The sequence below is a fragment of the Saccopteryx bilineata genome, chromosome 1 (assembly GCF_036850765.1).
Source record: "Saccopteryx bilineata isolate mSacBil1 chromosome 1, mSacBil1_pri_phased_curated, whole genome shotgun sequence".
In the NCBI taxonomy this organism is placed as follows: Eukaryota; Metazoa; Chordata; class Mammalia; order Chiroptera; family Emballonuridae; genus Saccopteryx; species Saccopteryx bilineata.
In genome coordinates this window covers 350,678,598-350,699,528 of record NC_089490.1, presented here as the reverse complement: position 1 = coordinate 350,699,528, position 20,931 = coordinate 350,678,598, and the positions used below count along the sequence as shown (strand labels likewise).

The 20,931-nt window shown below is 36.2% G+C and overlaps 1 protein-coding gene and 1 pseudogene across 1 annotated transcript; one reads left to right on the top strand and one right to left on the bottom strand.

Moving 5' to 3' along the window:
- The first annotated feature begins 12,320 nt into the window (after positions 1-12,320).
- LOC136320604 (olfactory receptor 52E2) lies at positions 12,321-13,277 on the top strand. The gene has a single exon (XM_066253760.1). The coding sequence runs from the start codon at positions 12,327-12,329 to the stop codon at positions 13,275-13,277; it is 951 nt and encodes a 316-aa protein (XP_066109857.1). The 5' UTR covers positions 12,321-12,326.
- A 267-nt stretch (positions 13,278-13,544) lies between these two features.
- On the bottom strand, positions 13,545-16,607 carry LOC136319601 (olfactory receptor 52E2-like; annotated as a pseudogene).
- Positions 16,608-20,931: the final 4,324 nt, after the last annotated feature.

Below are 20,931 nucleotides of genomic sequence, written 5' to 3'. Positions count from 1 at the left end.
TGACTGTATCTACTTGGAGATAGCATCAGGTCACACAAGCCAAGGGTTTAGTTTTATAAACTGCTGATTACAAACACCAGCCCAAGCTGAAGTTATCATCTGTACTTCTGACTAGCCAGCTACAAATTAGAAGTTCCCAAAATTTCCTCCTTGGACTTTAGATGCCAGTCACAAGTTCAGTTTGTTTCCTGTACTTCTGACCAACTGGCTACAAATCAGAATTTTCTACAATTCTCTCTCTGGGTTCAATTAAGTTGTTTGGGTTGCATAAAGAATTGACTTTTAAGACCTTTCTTAGTATTTCTCTAGGCTTCTCTTTTTGGTGAAATATAAAAAAAAGTAAGAAGACAGTACATGCTCAGGTAAAATTTGGAGAAATTTCCAGGAAAGGACAAGAAATTCTCAGGAAAATCTGAAAACATTGTTTTGTAGTCTAAGAGGGAAAGGCCATTTATGAATTGCATCCAGCACTCTAATTCCTAGTGCACAATGGAGGGCCAACACAGTATAGTGTTGGGGCTAGTTTCTGAACGTAGAGTTAAAATGTTTCAGTGGGAGAAATAGAAGCTTTTTAGAAGTAGGGGATCAGAGTCTAGCCATAACTGTGCTTTAGTTTGCTCAGTGACATTTCTACATCAGGGTAGTGCAAGATAAAGGTGCAAGGCAGTGAGAGCTTTCTACCTGCCTTGCAAACGGTTTCCTTTTCACTGTTCTCACCTAGCCTTTCCTTTTCTTATAAGGCCACTAATCTCATACTAAGAGACCTATCTTCATGGCCTAACCTAACCCTAATTGATTCCTAAAGACCTCATTTTCAAATACTTGCACATTGGAAATTAGAACTTCAATATATAAGTTGTGGGGAGGCACAAACATATAACGGTAACCTGAACTTGCTGGGCATTGTGTCTGAGCTACTGTTTTAACAAGTGCTGGCTGAATAACTTCAAAAAACCCAGTGCAAAGATACTAAGCCCTTTGTTGAAAATGTAAGGGGAAAGTCCTAGCTTTTATTTTTCCATAATGGTCTTTCTCTCTTGAAGAAACATATTTGTTGTTTTACTTTTTATCATGTTCTTTTTGGGGACAAAGGGATCCCTGTGGGGTACCTGCAAATATACACAGAAAGAAACACAAGGTCCAGGATCAGGAGCATACCAAGGGCAACAGGCAATAGCAGCAAAACCTATTCAATAAAATATTCACAAAATATAAATTTCATAATGGCATAGGTAAAATAACAAGAGGCAAAGAAACATCCTGGGGAGATGTGGCAGGAGCAGCAGGTGTAAATGTATATGAGTCAGGTTTCAAACCTGCCCCATTTTCATATCAGATTTTAATTATAGAACATAAATTTAGAAATAAAGTTGCTTAAAAAATTCAAGACAACATTAAACCCCAAGCACCACAGTGTGTAGACAGAGCAGAGTCCTAATTGTTATTTTAATCACATACCCATGAAGAGCCTATTGACATTAACTAAATCTGCATAAGTCCACCTTTTGAAACACATTGCTTATTCTTCCTGAGGAAGAAGGAAGGCAAAAAGGCTCTACAGGGCCATACCTGTAACCATAAAGTCATTATTTTTTATACAATATGTAAAATTACTTGACTAAGATGCAATATTAGCATCTGCTTAAAATTATTTGGTAAATTTACCAGGCTCCATTATAAATTTTTATATTAATTTTGGGTATTGGATATAATTCAGTATTTAATTACAACATTACATATCAATAAAAAATTGAAACAATAAATGATTATATTGACATTAATATAAATGAGAAATGAGTCAGAGCAGTAAAGCAGAAAAACAACTGAAAAAAAGGGTAAATTAAATTAGGGGATTAAATAACCTTTCTAAAGTCACTTTTGTAAGTGAATTTATAGAGCTACAAGTAGAAGTGTTCTGACTTGAGAGCCCTTGGTCTTGAGCACAAAATTTTACTGTCCCCCTAAATGATGATCCAGGATGCTGAGAAAATATATTCCATCAATCATTGTGTGCTCTAACGCAGATCAAGTTAACAAAAGGTTAATGGAGACTCACAAGGTAATCAATAAACCACACTTGTTTCTGCCCTCATTTTCTTAGAAGTCATGGCTTTCTATTCATGACTCAGTGACAGATTAGAAACTTAAATCCTCAGAGACCTTAGTCCCTTTACAAAACAGTCGCTAGGGGATATTCCACTGGAAGATTTTTCCAAGCAAAGAGCAGTGCCCTCATAAAGAAATGTACAGGGAGGATGACGTCAGAGTAATGGCGGAGTAGGAAGCGATACCGATAAATCTCCCCCAAAACTCAACAAGATCTTCAACCAGAAACAGAAAAACCTATACTTGGAGCTTCCAGATTCTTCGCAATACACCCAAAGGTATGATTGAGTGAAAAATTGGCTAAATATATAACCAAACCCCGAAGGAAATAGGGAGTAAGAAATGCTCCGCCTTCCTCACTAACCTAAACAGGGCGGCTTTCTCTGGTAACTGTGAATATAGAAACTGAGGCGGGCAAAGGGGGTGAATAGATCCAGGCCGCCGCAGCAAAAACGGCCGAACCAGGCTGTGGCTCAGAGATCCAAGCCGAGGAAAATCTGATCCTGTGGCAACCCGGGCAATACAAGCTAACACTCGCGCCAAACCCAAACAAAGAAAGACAAGCGGAGCGGCCATTTTACCCGGTCTCCTGGTCGGTGCGCAGTTAGTGGGCGAGAATTTCTTCCTAAGCCGCGGAAGTGGGTGCCCGTGTTGCCCCACGGAGAGGCAGGGTCAGAGGCCTTTCTGTGGGCTGAGGGCAGAGTCTCTGGGCAGCCCCAGCGCCCTGGGAAAGCCACGCACGGGAGGGAGTGAGAACTAATCCCAACGGTGGAGATTTTCCGTGCTGGAGGCTGTTTCACTCAGAGGGAACCGCAGCTGGCCTCATATCCTGGTTTGCGTGCGCAGATAAGGAGTGAGCGATTCCTCCGAGTACCTCGGCAGTGCGCGCCCGTGTTATCGCACAGAGGGGCAGAGTCAGGGGCCTTTGTGTGGGCCAAAGCGGAATCTCGGGCCGCCCCAGCGCCTTGCAAAAGCCGCGCACGGGGATGGAGCGAGACTCAATTCCAACGCTGCAACTTTTCCCTGCGGTTGGGGGTTTCACTCAGAGCGTGACACTGCTGACCGGATATCCTGGTTGCAGACAGTGAGTGAGAGTTTCCTCCAAGCGCCCCGGAAGTGGGCGCCCGCTTGTGTTACCAGATAGAGTGGCAGAGCTAGAGGTCTTCGAGTGGGCGGAAAGCCCACCTGATTATGCTAGCAGCTCTGACTGACTGAGCCTTACCCAGAGCCCTGTGCTGAGTGGAAATAGAGTGGGGAGTTGCCAGCAATTTGAGCCTCTTACTATCCAGGCAGAGGCAGCAGCAACCCCATACCTGGACTATCAGGCTACTAATTGAGGAAGGAAAGACTAGGAGAAAGGCTCCAGGAACACGGACTCTCTCACTGTCGGAGCCTATAAATGCTAATGAGCCTCGACTCCCAACGAGAATAAAGCACAATACATGACATTGCCATAGAGACTTATCAACTGCAAACCTCTACCTGAGCGTGCCAAAGGGGCAGAACCCGGGGTACAGAGTCACCAACCAGGAAGAGGGAGAGAAAAGAAAAAGCAAGAAGATAACCTCTCAAAATCAAGAATAATCTGCAGACTTTATAACCTATCCCATTTTATTATATTTGTTCGTTTGTTTCTCTTATCTTCATTCTTGAGACTTTTTTTTCCTCCTCCAATTTGGCCGATTAACTCTCTACCGGTCTTACTCTCTCCTCTCCTTGAACTACACTACCCATAAGTGTTACATCTCCCATTATCATTTCTCTTCTCTTCCTTTCTCTCTATGAGGGTTGCACTCCAAAACCCTTAACTCTCTCTCTCTCTCTCCTTTCTTTTTTCTTCTTTTAGTGGTTCCCTCTTTTTTTCTCTCTCTCTCTTTCTTTTCTCCCTCTATATTAGTTTCTTCCTTTCTCCTTTACATCTCCTCTCATTCAAACCTCAATAACAAACAAATTATCTTATCTGGGACTCAAACCTATGTTTGTGGCATTTTGGGGGGTTTTTACTTCACCTTTTTAACTCACTAGCAGTGCTCCCATCCCTGGCTCTCCATATTATCTAGTTCTTGTTCCACTAAATACAATAGTAAGTTTTTAATTTATCCCCCCATTTTTCCATTTTCCTCTTATTCCTCTCATCATAACTCTTAGAAAACCAACACCTAAAAGCAAATCATTTTATTCTTGACCCAAATTTTTTCCTTATTTGCTTTTTGTGGGTCCATACGCTCTTTTTTTTTTCTTTTTTCTTTTTTTTTTTTCCTTTTTTTTTTTTTTTTTTCTTTCTCTCTTTTTTGCCCCTTTATTACTTTTCCCCAATTCAGGCCCTCCATCACAGGCATTGTTTGTTATAACTCACAGTCCACCACAAGATTTTCTCAAGAAAGAGGGGAGAGGAGAGGAGAGGAAAAAAAGAGGGGGGGAATAATTTCCTTTTTTAAAAAATTTTTATTTTATTTTATTTTTCTTTATTTCATTATTAATTTTTTTAAAAAAAAACAACTCTTTTCGATTTGTTATTTTTTTATTTTTTTTAACTTTTTATTCTTTATTAAATCTCATTAATACTATCAACAAAACCACCCTCAGATGCCATTAAGGAAGAGAAAATCGAATATCATGGATACAAAAGAAAGAGAGGTAACACAGCTAGATGAGGAAAAATCTATGGAGAAAAAATTTAATATATTGGAAACCTTGGAGCTAAATGACAGAGAATTCAAGATAGAAATACTAAAAATCCTCCGAGATATACAAGAAAACACAGAAAGGCAATATAGGGAGCTCAGAAAACAACTCCATGAACACAAAGAATATATGTCCAAGGAAATTGAAACTATAAAAACAAATCAAACAGAGATGAAAAACTCAATTCACGAGCTGAAAAACGAAGTAACAACCTTAGCTAATAGAACAGGTCAGATAGAAGAGAGGATTAGTGAAATAGAAGACAAGCAACTTGAGGCACAACAGAGAGAAGAAGAAAGAGACTCAAAAATTTAAAAAAATGAGATAGCCCTACAAGAATTATCTGACTCCATCAAAAAGAATAACATAAGAATAATAGGTATATCAGAGGGAGAAGAGAGAGAAAATGGAATGGAGAACATACTTAAACAAATAATTGATGAGAACTTCCCAAGCCTGTGGAAAGAACTAAAGCCTCAAGTTCAAGAAGCAAACAGAACTCCAAGTTTTCTTAACCCCAACAAACCTACTCCAAGGCATATCATAATGAAATTGACACAAACCAACAGCAAAGAAAAAATTCTCAAGGCAGCCAGGGAAAAGAAGAATACAACATATAAAGGAAGGCCCATTAGATTATCATCAGATTTCTCAGCAGAAACTCTACAAGCTAGAAGAGAGTGGACCCCAATATTTAAAGTCCTGAAAGAGAGGAACTTTCAGCCACGAATACTATACCCATCAAAGCTATCCTTCAAATACGAAGGAGAAATAAAAACATTCACAGATACAGAAAAGATGAGGGAATTTATCATCAGAAAACCCCCACTCCAGGAATTACTAAAGGGGGTTCTCCAATCAGATACAAAGAACAAAAAAAAACAGAGCCACAAGTAAAAGCTCCAAGAAGAACACAATAAAACCAAATTTAAACTGTGACAACAACAAAAAGAAAGAGGGGGAGAAGACGGAGATTAACAGTAGCAAAGGACGATGGAGTGCAAAAGTACTCACAAAATAGTTCGCTACAATGAACAGGGTAGGGACCCTTTTCATTACTCAAAGGTAACCACCATTGAAAAAACCACCACAGAAGCACATGAGATAAAAAAGATAGCAACAGAGGAAAGATGTATGGAATACAACCAAATAAAAACAAAAGATAGAAAAACAAAAGAGAAGGATCAAACAAGACACAAAACTAACAGAAAGCAAGATATAAAATGGCAATAGGGAACTCACAAGTATCAATAATTACACTAAATGTAAATGGATTAAACTCACCAATAAAAAGGCACAGAGTAGCAGAATGGATTAAAAAAGAAAATCCAACTGTATGCTGCCTACAGGAAACTCATCTAAGTAACAAGGATAAATACAAATTCAAAGTGAAAGGCTGGAAAACAATACTCCAAGCAAATAACATCCAAAAAAAAGCAGGTGTAGCAATACTCATATCGGATAATGCTGACTACAAGACAGGAAAAGTACTTAGAGACAAAAATGGCCATTTCATAATGGCTAAGGGGACACTGAATCAAGAAGACATAACAATTCTTAATATATATGCACCAAACCAAGGAGCACCAAAATATATAAGACAGCTACTTATTGATCTTAAAACAAAAACTGACAAAAATACAATCATACTTGGAGACCTCAATACACCGCTGACGGCTCTAGATCGGTCATCCAAACAGAGAATCAACAAAGCCATAGTGGCCTTAAACAAAACACTAGAGCACCTGGATATGATAGACATCTACAGGACATTTCATCCCAAAGTGACTGAGTATACATTTTTCTCCAGTGTACATGGATCATTCTCAAGAATTGACCATATGTTGGGCCACAAAAACAATATCAGCAAATTCAGAAAAATTGAAGTTGTACCAAGCATATTTTCTGATCATAAAGCCTTGAAACTAGAATTCAACTGCAAAAAAGAGGAAAAAAATCCCACAAAAATGTGGAAACTAAACAACATACTTTTAAAAAATGAATGGGTCAAAGAAGAAATAAGTGCAGAGATCAAGAGATATATACAGACTAATGAAAATGACAATACGACATATCAGAATCTATGGGATGCAGCAAAAGCAGTGATAAGAGGGAAGTTCATATCGCTTCAGGCATATATGAACAAACAAGAGAGAGCCCAAGTGAACCACTTAACTTCCCACCTTAAGGAACTAGAAAAAGAAGAACAAAGACAACCCAAAACCAGCCGAAGAAAGGAGATAATAAAAATCAGAGCAGAAATAAATGAATTAGAGAACAGAAAAACTATAGAAAAAATTAATAGAACAAGGAGCTGGTTCTTTGAAAAGATCAACAAAATTGACAAACCCTTGGCAAGACTTACCAAGGAAAAAAGAGAAAGAACTCATATAAACAAAATACAAAATGAAAGAGGAGAAATCACCACGGACACCGTAGATATACAAAGAATTATTGTAGAATACTATGAAAAACTTTATGCCACTAAATTCAACAACCTAGAAGAAATGGATAAATTCCTAGAACAATACAACCTTCCTAGACTGAGTCAAGAAGAAGCAAAAAGCCTAAACAGACCTATCAGTAGAGAAGAAATAGAAAACACCATTAAAAACCTCCCCAAAAATAAAAGTCCAGGCCCTGACAGCTATACCAGCGAATTTTATCAAATCTTCAAAGAAGACTTGGTTCCTATTCTACTCAAAGTCTTCCAAAAAATTGAAGAAGAAGCAATACTTCCAAACACATTTTATGAGGCCAACATAACCCTCATACCAAAACCAGGCAAGGATGGCACAAAAAAAGAAAACTACAGACCAATATCTCTAATGAATACAGATGCTAAAATACTAAACAAAATACTAGCAAATCGAATACAACAACATATTAAAAAAATAATACATCATGATCAAGTGGGATTCATCCCAGAATCTCAAGGATGGTTCAACATACGTAAAACGGTTAATGTAATACACCATATCAACAAAACAAAGAACAAAAACCACATGATCTTATCAATAGATGCAGAAAAGGCTTTTGATAAAATACAACACAATTTTATGTTTAAGACTCTCAACAAAATGGGTATAGAAGGAAAATATCTCAACATGATAAAGGCCATATATGATAAACCATCAGCTAACGTCATATTAAATGGCACTAAACTGAAGGCTTTCCCCCTTAAATCAGGAACAAGACAGGGTTGTCCACTCTCTCCACTCTTATTTAATGTGGTACTAGAGGTTCTAGCCAGAGCAATCAGACAAGACAAAGAAATAAAAGGCATCCATATCGGAAAAGAAGAAGTAAAGGTATCACTTTTTGCAGATGATATGATCCTATACATCGAAAACCCCAAAGAATCCACAAAAAGACTACTAGAAACAATAAGCCAATACAGTAAGGTCGCAGGATACAAAATTAACATACAGAAGTCAATAGCCTTTCTATATGCCAACAATGAAACAACTGAGAAGGAACTCAAAAGAATAATCCCCTTCACGATTTGCAACAAAAAAAATAAAATACTTAGGAATAAACATAACAAAGAATGTAAAGGACTTATATAATGAAAACTATAAACCATTGTTAAGGGAAATCGAAAAAGGTATAATGAGATGGAAGAATATACCTTGTTCTTGGCTAGGAAGAATAAATATAATCAAGATGGCTATATTACCCAAAGCAATATACAAATTTAATGCAATTCCCATCAAAATTCCAATGACATTTTTTAAAGAAATAGAGCAAAAAATCATCAGATTTATATGGAACTATAAAAAACCCCGAATAGCCAAAGCAATCCTAAAGAAAAAGAATGAAGCTGGGGGCATAACAATACCTGACTTCAAACTCTATTATAGGGCCACGACAATCAAAACAGCATGGTATTGGCAGAAAAATAGACACTCAGACCAATGGAACAGAATAGAAAGTCCAGAAATAAAACCACATATATATAGTCAAATAATTTTTGATAAAGGGGCCAACAACACACAATGGAGAAAAGAAAGCCTCTTCAATAAATGGTGCTGGGAAAACTGGAAAGCCACATGCAAAAGAATGAAACTGGACTACAGTCTCTCCCCCTGTACAAAAATTAACTCAAAATGGATCAAAGATCTAAACATAAGACCTGAAACAATTAAGTACATAGAAGAAGACATAGGTACTCAACTCATGGACCTGGGTTTTAAAGAGCATTTTATGAATTTGACTGCAATGGCAAGAGAAGTGAAGGCAAAAATTAATGAATGGGACTACATCAGACTAAGAAGTTTTTGCTCAGCAAGGGAAACTGATAACAAAATAAACAGAAAGCCAACTAAATGGGAAATGATATTTTCAAACAACAGCTCAGATAAGGGCCTAATATCCAAAATATACAAAGAACTCATAAAACTCAACAACAAACAAACAAACAATCCAATAAAAAAATGGGAAGAGGATATGAATAGACACTTCTCCCAGGAAGAAATACAAATGGCCAACAGATATATGAAAAGATGCTCATCTTCTTTAGCTATTAGAGAAATGCAAATCAAAACGGCAATGAGATACCACCTCACACCTGTTCGATTAGCTGTTATTAGCAAGTCAGGTAATAGCAAATGTTGGAGAGGCTGTGGAGAAAAAGGAACCCTCATACACTGTTGGTGGGAATGTAAAGTAGTACAACCATTATGGAAGAAAGTATGGTGGTTCCTCAAAAAACTGAAAATAGAACTACCTTATGACCCAGCAATCCCTCTACTGGATATATATCCCCAAAACTCAGAAACATTGATACGTAAAGACACATGCAGCCCCATGTTTATTGCAGCATTGTTCACAGTGGCCAGGACATGGAAACAACCAAAAAGCCCATCAATAGATGACTGGATAAAGAAGATGTGGCACATATACACTATGGAATACTACTCAGCCATAAGAAATGATGACATCAGAACATTTACAGCAAAATGGTGGGATCTTGATAACATGATACGAAGCGAAATAAGTAAATCAGAAAAAAACAGGAACTGTATTATTCCATACGTAGGTGGGACATAATAGTGAAACTAAGAGACATTGATAAGAGTGTGGTGGTTACAGGGGGGAGGGGGGAATGGGAGAGGGATAGGGGGTGGGAGGGGCACAAAGAAAACAAGATAGAAGGTGACAGAGGACAATCTGACTTTGGGTGGTGGGTATGCAACATAATTGAACGACAAGATAACGTGGACTTGTTATCTTTGAATATATGTATCCTGATTTATTGATGTCACCCCATTAAAAAAATAAAATTATAAAATAAAAAAAAAAAATAAAAAAAAAAAAAAAAGAAATGTACAGGCTGAAATAAGACAGAGACAGGATTCTTGGTGCTCAGTCTGGTAAGTCTTCCATGTCCTAGCTCACATCGCATCCTTGCTTCCCAGTGATGGGTTAAGGAAAAGAAGAGGCATAGGAGAGGTCGAGAAGAGAGATAGGATATGTTTTGGAGAAAGAAGACTAAGGATGCAGCTTAGAAAATGAATAGGATCTCATTTAGGATTGGCCATATAATCTGAGTAATGCTGGTAATATCTGTTTATTTATTTATATACTAATTATACATGGGTGTGATCAGTTTATAAAAAATTAATTGAGCTGCACTGTTATGTATGCACTCTGCTTATGAACCTGAAAATTCAATAAGATATTCACAAAATATCTATCCCTTGATGGTAAATAGAATATATCATTTATGTTCCATATCTCCTGCATTGCTTAGTACAGTAGGTCTATTGCATCAAGCAAGAAATTAATGTTAAAATAAAAAATGGTTATAAAGGCTCCTTAGGACAGTAAGAATTAACAATAATAACTGATAATATAATAGAACAATTGCAACACTATACTGTAATAAAATTATGTAAATATTGTCTCTCTCTGTCTCTCAAAATATCTTACTATCTTGTACTCACCCTTCTTGAGATGATGTTAGATGCCGGTCCATGGGTAACTCTTTCGACTACTGGCCACAGTCTGTGGACTGGCAGGTGAAAAACACTGGTTTAGATAATACCCTGACTTTTTTGCTGAAATTGAGGTCATAGTTAGTGGAGTGTGGCTCTGGAGTTACAAAGGATTAGAAAAGAGACGTTTTACAATGAAACAATTTCTCATATGTATGAACAAACCCTTTAGAAATACTTCCCAATCATGACTTACCAGGCAGTGGCACAGTGGACAGAGCATCAGCCTGTGATGCAGAGGACCCAGGTCAAGACCCCGAGGTCACAGCTTGAGCATTGGCTGACCAGTTTGAGCACAGGCTCATCAGTTTGAGCATGGGGTTGTGGCTTGAGTGTGGGACCATAGACATGATCCCCATTGATGGCTGGCTAGAGCCCAAAAGTCACTGACTTGAAGCCCAATGTTGCTGGCTTGAGCAAGAGGTCACTGGCATGGCTGGAGTCCCCCCCTCCCGGGCCAAGGCACATATGAGAAAACAATCAATAAACAACTAAAGTACTGCAATGAAGAATTGACGTTTCTCATCTCTCTTCTTCCTCTCTGTCTGTCCCTATCTGTCTCTCTCTGTCTCCATCTCTCTCACTAAAATAAACCAAAATTGTTATAAACAAGCTGCATGAAGACGTATTATAGGGTTTTAAGAAATTTTGAAAATGATTGAATAATCATACACTTTGTTTTATTATATTACTACTAATACTTTTTTCTCTCTAGTTTCTATTGACATTTTGATATGTATTTTACATTCCTAAAGTCACAAATGAGAAATACTTGCATATTTTATTCAAAGGGATGCTGTGAGTTTCTAAAGAGATTGTGAATTGGTGTACATCTGGAGTATTTGTGTGTGTGTGTGTGTGTGTGTGTGTGTGGTATCTATATTTAACATAGGTTAAGCATACATTGCCTTTTCCTTTATTTCTATTATTTTTATTTCCATTCATTACTTTTCTTTTTTATTTAATTTTCCACACATTCTGTTAAAAGCACTTTAAACTCTGACAAGTTTCTTAAATTCTTTGATCCTTTGAGTACTTATATGTAAAATATGAAGAGTGTTTTTGAGAAAATATTGCAGATGATTTTTGAACAGCCTAAAAAGCAGCCTTATAAATAGTATGCAGCACCTAGCTGGTAGTGAATGTTGCTGTTTTCATTATTATTGTTTACATTTTTAGTAATAATAATGGCTCAATACTAACAAATGGACCAATTTTAACCCTTTAAAGTAATTTTTTCTATTTTGGCATAAATGTTGATCGATTCAGGTTTTTGTTAACGGTTATTATCCCTGTGTGTTGTCATTCAATTAAGTGGAATTAATTGCCATCACTACATTTAGAAGCTAACAGAATCTTGCATTGGTCAAACTTGAAGGAGAGATTCTTTCAGTGAGAATGGCAATGGTGAGAAAAGTGAGTTTAAATGTCTTTATGGTATATTTTCCTTAGGTCTTCAAAGCTACAGAACATTCTCTGGTGACCTGTATATTGGGTGAACATACATTTCTGAAGACTCATGCATTACCTAGCAGGATGTCTATTTCCAATGACACCCAGTTTCACCCCTCCTCTTTTTTGTTGCTGGGGATCCCAGGACTAGAAACACTGCACATCTGGATTGGCTTTCCCTTTTGTGCTGTGTACATGATTGCACTCATAGGAAACTTCACTATTCTTTTTGTGATTCAGGTTGACAGCAACCTACACCAACCTATGTTCTATTTCCTGGCCATGTTGGCTACCATTGACTTGGGTCTCTCAACAGCTACTATCCCCAAGATGCTCGGGATCTTCTGGTTCAATCTCAGCGATATCATCTTTGAAGCCTGCCTCACTCAAATGTTTTTCATTCACAACTTCACACTGATGGAATCAGCAGTTCTCTTGGCTATGGCTTATGATCGTTATGTGGCCATCTGTAACCCACTCCGATATAGCACAATTCTCACCAACAAGGTCGTTTCTTTGATTGGTCTTGGTGTATTAGTAAGGGCATTTATTTTTGTGATTCCATTTGTATTTCTCATTTTGCGATTGCCCTTCTGTAGAAATCATGTCATTCCTCATACTTACTGTGAGCACATGGGTCTTGCTCGCCTATCTTGTGCCAGCATTAAGATCAATATTATTTATGGCTTATGTGCAATTTGTAATTTACTGTTTGACATTATAGCCATTGCCCTTTCTTATGTTCATATACTCCATGCTGTTTTTCGTCTTCCCTCCCATGAAGCTCGACTCAAGTCTCTCAGCACTTGTGGTTCTCATGTTGTTGTAATTCTTGCCTTCTATACACCAGCCCTCTTTTCCTTCATGACACATCGCTTTGGCCAAAATGTCCCTCGCTATATTCACATACTCTTGGCCAATCTCTATGTCATAGTGCCACCAATGCTCAATCCTGTCATATATGGAGTTAGAACCAAGCAGATCTATGATCGTGTGAAGAAAATATTATTACAGAAACAAGAAATGGAAAAATAATGACACCTAATACAAGCAATTTTCAATGTAAAATTTTATGAAACAAGTCAGAGAAATGCTTTATAAAAAATTATGTTCAAATATGTATCTATATTGGCTCACTCTGTAAGTATTTTATTTCCATCTGCTTTTCAGACCACTTCTCAATATCTATTGCTGCATTCATTTTCTTCTTTATAATTTTATTTAGCTGGTTATATTATTTTTCTCTATTTTTTTCAATATCTGGTAAATATTTTTATATCAAAACCTTAAATATATCTATTGTTAATAAATTAATTGATTTTTCCTGGAGCATCTTTCTTCTCCCAATATAATTAAAATCATTTTCTTAGTATCTGTTTTTATGACTGCAGGATACTTGGGTTAATATCGTGACTGCCACTTTGCCTGACCTTGTAGAACTTACAGTTTAAAATTTGTCAGAAAACTCAACTTAAAAATATCCATCTTTTTTCTTTCATCTTTTTAATATCTTGATAATTAAATATATCTTTGTTTATGAAAACTTTAAATTTATGCAATCTGACAATTTTGGTATTTTATACACTATTAATTTAATGCATATTTAACATTGCACTCGCTCTCTTTCCCTTTCTTCTTTCTTTCTTCCTTCCCAGAGCATGCCCACTCAAATCTTCTTTTTGAGTGTACTTTCCTAAGCTCCTAAGACCCTTCTTTTGCTTCTATAACTTGTATCTTTACTCTATTTATTTTACAGCTCACTTTATCACTTTTGTAACATTCTCCCAACCAAGTACTAACCAAGTACAACCCTGTTTAGCTTCCGAGATCAGACGACATCAGGTGCAATCAGGGTAGTAAAGGCTGTAGACTACTTCTATAACTATCTAAATAAACTTTCTCTTATACTTAAAAAAACAATTATTTTACTTTTTCTTCTAAATTGACTATTTTATATTTATTATATTAGCCTGACCTGTGGTGGCACAATGGATAAAGCATCGACCTGGAATGCTGAGGTCACTGGTTCAAAACCCTGGGCTTGCCTGGTCAAGGCACATATGGGACTTGAATCTTCCTGCTCCTCCCTTCTTCTCTCTCCCTCTCTCCCTCAATCTCTCTCTCTCTCTGCCCTCTATATTTATTATATTTACTTCAACCTGAGTTGTAGATCATTCACAATAAATATTCTTTTCTGTTGCATTATTTTTATTACCATCACATTTGATTTTATATATAATTTTACAATTATTTAGCCATTGCCCTACAGATGCCCATTCAAATTGTTTATGTACTTTATGATTTATACTATTATTTTCTTAACTTATTTTTTAGAAGTTTTAAAACTAACACACAGATGGTTATTGCTTTATACAATCAATATTTATTTAAATATGCCAAAATATTTACTATTTTGATTGTTATTCTTTTCCTTGAATCTTCAAATTTCCACCTGTAATTATTTTTCTCATGTCTGAAAAATAAACTCAAATATTACCTTGAAACAATTTTGCTGGTGGTAAGTTTTTCTGTTTTTAGTTTTCTTAAGTAACTATTTATTTTGAGGTTATTAAAAAATATAGAATTTTAAATTAACTGTAACTTTTCCAGCATTATGGAAGTATAATTGACAAATAAAAACTGTCTATATTTATTTTATATAATGTGATATTTTAAAGATATATACATGATATACAAATTCAGGGTAAGGCAAAAGTAGGTTTACTTTGGGGACTTAATTTGGTCTCTTCATTAGTTAAAGTAATCCATTAACTCAATCAATCAACTATTTAATAAAATCATTAAGAAAAAAAGGTGTTTATACTTGGAGAATAAATGGAATGAGCTACTAAACAAGGTTAGGAAGAGAGGAGCAGAGCAGGGAAAGAAAACTATAGTACGATATGCTGAAACAGGCTGACAGAGTAATATCAGAAGGAACAAAAAAGAGAGGGAGAAAAGAAAATGAGTAACAAAAGAGAAGTAGAAGGAAAAAGAAGGGGGTAAAAGAGAAGATGAGGAGAGGTAAAAGGAAAAAGAGAAGGTCAAGAAAGAAGGAACACCTGTTACCCACAGTGTAAGTGAAAAGATGTCTTCTATAATTTGACCTCTTAGATCTTTGAGAATCATGAGCATGTCTTATATTATTCTTCCAAATAATCATAAAGAATCATTGTTCATCCACCTAATCATTTTAAAATTAAAAACCTCTATTCTTTTTATACCCTGAAAGGTGAAATGCACAAAGAAATAACTGACTTTTTTCCATTGAGTGACCATTTTCCCTTTTCAAAATGTCTCCTCATTCCTTAGATAACATGCATATTAACATTTAACCCTCTTGACAAAAACAAACAAACAAACAAAAAACAACTGGAGATACTTATTCACTATTTATTTATGAATAAATATTCTGAGCACACTTTCTCGAACCTGCTTGGTCCTAATTTCATAGATGACAGGGTTGAGCATTTGTGGAATAACTACACAGAGTTCAGCTAGAAAGTTATGAATGTAGTGTGCAATATTTTGGCCAAAGCAGTGAGCCATAAAAGAGAAAAGAGCTGGGTGTAAAAGGCAAAAATTACACAGACATGGGAATCACAGGTGCTGAGAGACTTCAGGTGCTGAGGGACTTGAGACTGGCATTGCAAGAAGGAAGATTGAAAACAGCACAGAGAATGTGGGTATAGGAGACAGCAATGGCTATGACGTCAAGTCCCAAGATAGCAATGATCCCCAAACTGTATACGATGTTGACCCTGATGCTTGCACAGTCCAGGCAAGCAAGACCCATGTGCTCACATTATGTGTGAGGGATGACATGGTGTCCATGGGAGGATAGGAAATACAAAAGGGAAAACAGTGAGAAAAGATCTCCCAACCACCCCCAAACCAATAAGAGATACTTTCTTGTCAGTAAAAATTGTGCTATAATAAAGAGGGTTACAGATAGCTACATAGTGGTCATAAGCTATGGCAAGAAGGACTGCAGATTCCATTCCAGTGAAGATATGGATGAAAAATCATCTGAGTGAGGTAAACACTAAAAATAATCTCCCTGAGGCTGAATCAGAATATGCCCAGTATGTTAGGGATGGTGACAGTGGTGTTACCCAGGTCAACGGTAGCCAGCATAGCCAGAAAGTAGAACATGAGCTGATGGAGGATGGGCTCAGTTTGGATGACAAACAAGATAGTGAGGTTCCCTATGACTGCAATCATATACATAGCACAGAAAGGGAAGTCAATCTATATGTGGATGTTTTTCAGTCCTGGAATTCCCAGCAGCACTAAGAAAGAGGGGTGTAACTGGGTATCAATAGAAAGAGAATCTCGCTTATGATTTCTTATGAATGTGTTCATTGCAGATGTGTGGGACTCATATTGAAAGGTAATAGTCAGTTACAGTACAGGTGAAAAACATGATGTTTTTACAGGTGAAAAAAATAAATATCATACCCATTTATCCAATTATTAATAACCTCATCAATAGTTTTGTTGTTCAAATAATTGAAATCTTCTTCTTAGGAAAACTTCTATAATTGTAATTCAGTTACAGAAAACAATTTCATTACTCTAAATCATTACTTCATAATGCATTTTTATTTATTCTATGCAGTGCCATCTTTTACTGTATGCATTTATTTATGTATCTCTTTGTTTATATATATATGCTATATATATATAAGTATGTATATATACATTCATAATTACAGAGTAATGGTGAATGAATGAATTGTATTTTATATATGCACACACATATTTATTATGCTCTTCATCAACTTGTTTCTGTTCCTTTATTTTTTTTCTTATTAAGTGAGAGGCAGGGAGAGAGAAAGACAAACTCCCACATTCACCTTGACAGGGATCCACCAGGCAATACTCACCTAGGACCATGGCTCTGTTGCTTGGCAACCAAGATATTTTAGTGCCTGAGGTGAAGGCATAGAGTAATCCTCAGATCTCAGGGCCAACTTGTTCATTCTAGCCATGGCTGTGGGAGGAAAAGAGAGAGAGTGAGAGAAAGAGAAAGAAGGGGAAAGGAGAAGGGTGTATAAGCAGAAGCTTGCTTCTTCTGTGTGCTCTGACAGGGAATAGAACCCGGGATTTTCACAAGCTGGGCTGATGCTCTATCACTGAGCCAAATGTCCAGGGCCACTTCTTTTCCACATAACAAATTATTAAACCAAAACCATAATATTCCTAACTACTTACTAACCCTCTCTATGAGCTTTCCTCATATATACTAATGACAATTGATGCTCGCTAATGAATTAAAAATTCTAACCAAAAACACACATAGCACACAGGTACAAGTTATTGTCTCTCCTTTGTGATTATATTTTTAAATTTCTAAAAGCACTCTAGAGGTTGTTAAAAATCACATCGGAGGAAGGAATGTTAAGATTCATCATCTCTGCCTGACTAGGCAGTGGCACAGTGGATAGAGCATTAGACTGGGGTGCAGAGGATTCAGGTTCAAAACCCCAAGGTTGCCGACTTGCAGGCTCATCCAGTTTGAGCCTGGGCTCACCTGCTTGAGTATGGGTTGCTCCCTTGAGCATGGGATCATAGACATGACCACATGGTCACTGGCTTGAAGCACAATGTTGCTGTCTTGAGGTCAAGACTGCTGGCTTAGGCAAGGGGACACGTGCTCTGCTGTAGCACCCCACCTCATCAAGGCACAATGAGAAAGCAATCAATGAACAAACTAAAGTGGTGCAACGAAGAACTTATGCTTCTCATCCCTCTCCCTTCCTGCCTGTCTGTCCCTATCTATTCCTCTTTCTGACTCTCTTGCTAAAAAAAAAAAAAAAAAAAAAGATTTATCTTCTGAGAATGATGATCCTCAGAGGTTTTAATGAACTGATCTCCAAAGTGAGTTATATGAAAACTTAAATGGTAAACAGAATATTAAAAAATATATTAATTTCCTCCTTTATGCATATTAGTGACTAGTGGTTGAAAAAAAACTAATTTATTAACCAAAGTATTAAGGAGGAGATAAAATAGAGAAAACCAAAATTACATTGGACTATAAAGAACATTCTAGGTTTCATAATGAGTAACCCACTTGGAACTAGTAAGATGTTTCATATCTTAAGGGATTCTTTATAGAACTGTATTCCCCCCATCAGAGTGGAAAACCAAGTAAAGCAAATATCCTCTTATCTAGTATTTGGTGATTTATAATTACATTATGATTAAGGCAAAATAGATGTAAAAATACCTGTTAGATTGAATAAATATTGGCCTGGAATTAAAAGCCAAAAATATTCAACCAAAGAGGGAAAAGACATTCCATGCCAATAGGAAGATTTGGTTTAGATGTTTAAGTATGAAACCCTTGTCTAAACTGAGAAATCTTTTAATTAGAAAATTAAAAGGGAAGGGGGGGGAGAGAGAACTGATATTATGCAATATAGAAAAACCACAATTTTTGTAGAGACTCTTATTTTAACACATCATTGAGTGTGTCCCAGGGCTTCAAAAGGTGTACTTCTTGCCAAAAACATGAAGTGATAAAAGAGGTAGTTAAAAGATTAAAAATATAATGACTACAGGGCAGCAAAATGTCACAGACTTGAAAACCAAAGGTTGTTTCTTATCAAATAACTCTCTTGTTTAATCTCAAATAGCTTCTTTATAACTATGTAGATGTTCATACGAAAGTTATAAGATGCTGTAAACAGTGAGATATTTTCATTGTGTGTGTGTGTGTGTGAAAGTTGTGGCAAATGGTAAAATGAATACATGCATACTGCTCAGAAAAATTAAGGGATATTTCCAAATGAATATGAAGTGAAAAAACAATGAAGCATTTGATTTTTTCTTTATTAAACAAGAATATCAAAAAAACCATCGACAAGTCAAAGAAAGTTGTTTGATAATGCAAATAAGATGCAAAACCAACTTTTATTTCATGGGTGAAAATGCACTATACAAAAGGCTGAAAGTACTGGAATGTCTGTCTGCACATTCCCTGATTCCCTAATTTTTGTGTTACACAAATGATTGTTAAGGAATTTTCCCCCCGGATTTTAAGGAGAATGTAAATTATTCTAAATTATAGGCAATAATGAATAACTGTAAAGATAGAACTCCCACTCACACAGGTATACTCTTGAGCAGCTGACAAAAGAGAAAAGAAATACAAAAATACTCAGAGGCAGATTCTGCTACAGAGAAGAAAGAGAGTAATTTTATTGCAAATTTGGAGTAACAAGAAAAAATAGTGACAGATTCATATCTCTACTATGTACTTATTATCTTTGGAACAATATTTTACAAAATTATCTGAAATTACATTTACTTACTGTTTTAATCTAATTTTTAAACAATGAGCTCTTTAATGTTAATGAAACTTTTTCTTACTTCTATCTTTATACCCAAAATCCTATGCTGGGCCTGGAATATTGGTTGAAAAAATTTTAAATACATATTGTAAAAGAATTTTTTAAATAGTGAACTTAAATTTGTTAATATAAAGATTATTTTAACTGTGATCTTTGTATTCTGTAATTTAAGGAAATAACAAGCAAAATGTAAGTGTCCTGTGAGATTTCTTTAATAAAAATAAAATAAAATATAGCTTAAATGGTATAAGATGTATCCTAAAAGAGTCTTAAAACTTGGGTGATGAAGATAATCAACGAAGAAGACCCATGACTTAGTGCCTACCTTAAAAATTTTAGCTGATGAAGGAGGGAATTCTTTATGGTTACAGAGAAAGGTTAATCTTTCCAATACACAATCCATGCCCGTCCAAGACACTAGATACTGAAAATCCTGGTCCTTAAAAAAGTTATCTACCAACATTACATGGGGAATTACATTAGCAAAATCTTGTGATTTCTAGAACAGACCACTTTTTTTTTTTTTTTTTTTTTTAGTGTTCACAGACATGGTAATCTGTTTCTACATCACAATATTCTTTTTGAGTATAGGGTTGATTTTTTACCTACGCTGCACAAAGCAGTGATAAGAAATACATCTGACTATTCCTATTGTCTTTTTTAATGCCTTTTACTTGTAATTACCCTAGTCTTGGAATGTGAGAGAACGCATTTACAGTTTATTTTATTTTATTTTTGTACCTCATTCTGATAGGAAACAATGAATAAATCTTCCTAAATTGAGGCATCTGACCACATAATGATCAAAAGGATAAAAATGCAAACAAGAGTTATCAGTGATATTTTTGCTATTATATGTAAATATAGAACTTCCTTATGTCATGAACCCTATCTCAGTCCCTTTGCTGTCCTCAGCTTTGATACTACTCTCATTTTTTCTTTCTTCTTCACTATGTGTCATTTTATCTGTGGGCTGGAAAAAGAGGTAGTAAATTTACAAACTGTGTACCATAGCGATTCTGAGCTTACATGCCCAAAGAAGTCTTGGACTTTTTAGCCTTTATATGATGCTCCCCAAAGGAAAGACTCATGAATTCTCTAGCTCCTTATTTGTAAAGGGAAGGAGGACCCAGAGATTATCCACCAGGATGTTCTGCCCTTCTCTCACAATAAGGAAGCGAGCTATTTAGAATCACTGATGTGACCTGAACCAATGTGAACACTCCTTGCCCAGAAGAAAGACCATTACACACATCAGAAATCTGAAACTCCTCGCCCTGGCTGGTTGGCTCAGTGGTAGAGCATAGGCCTGGCGTGCAGAACTCCCG

Coding starts and splice junctions, on each gene's coding strand:
- LOC136320604 (XM_066253760.1), top strand. CDS start 12,327: ATGTCTATTTCCAATGACACCCAGTTTCACCCCTCCTCTTTTTTGTTG.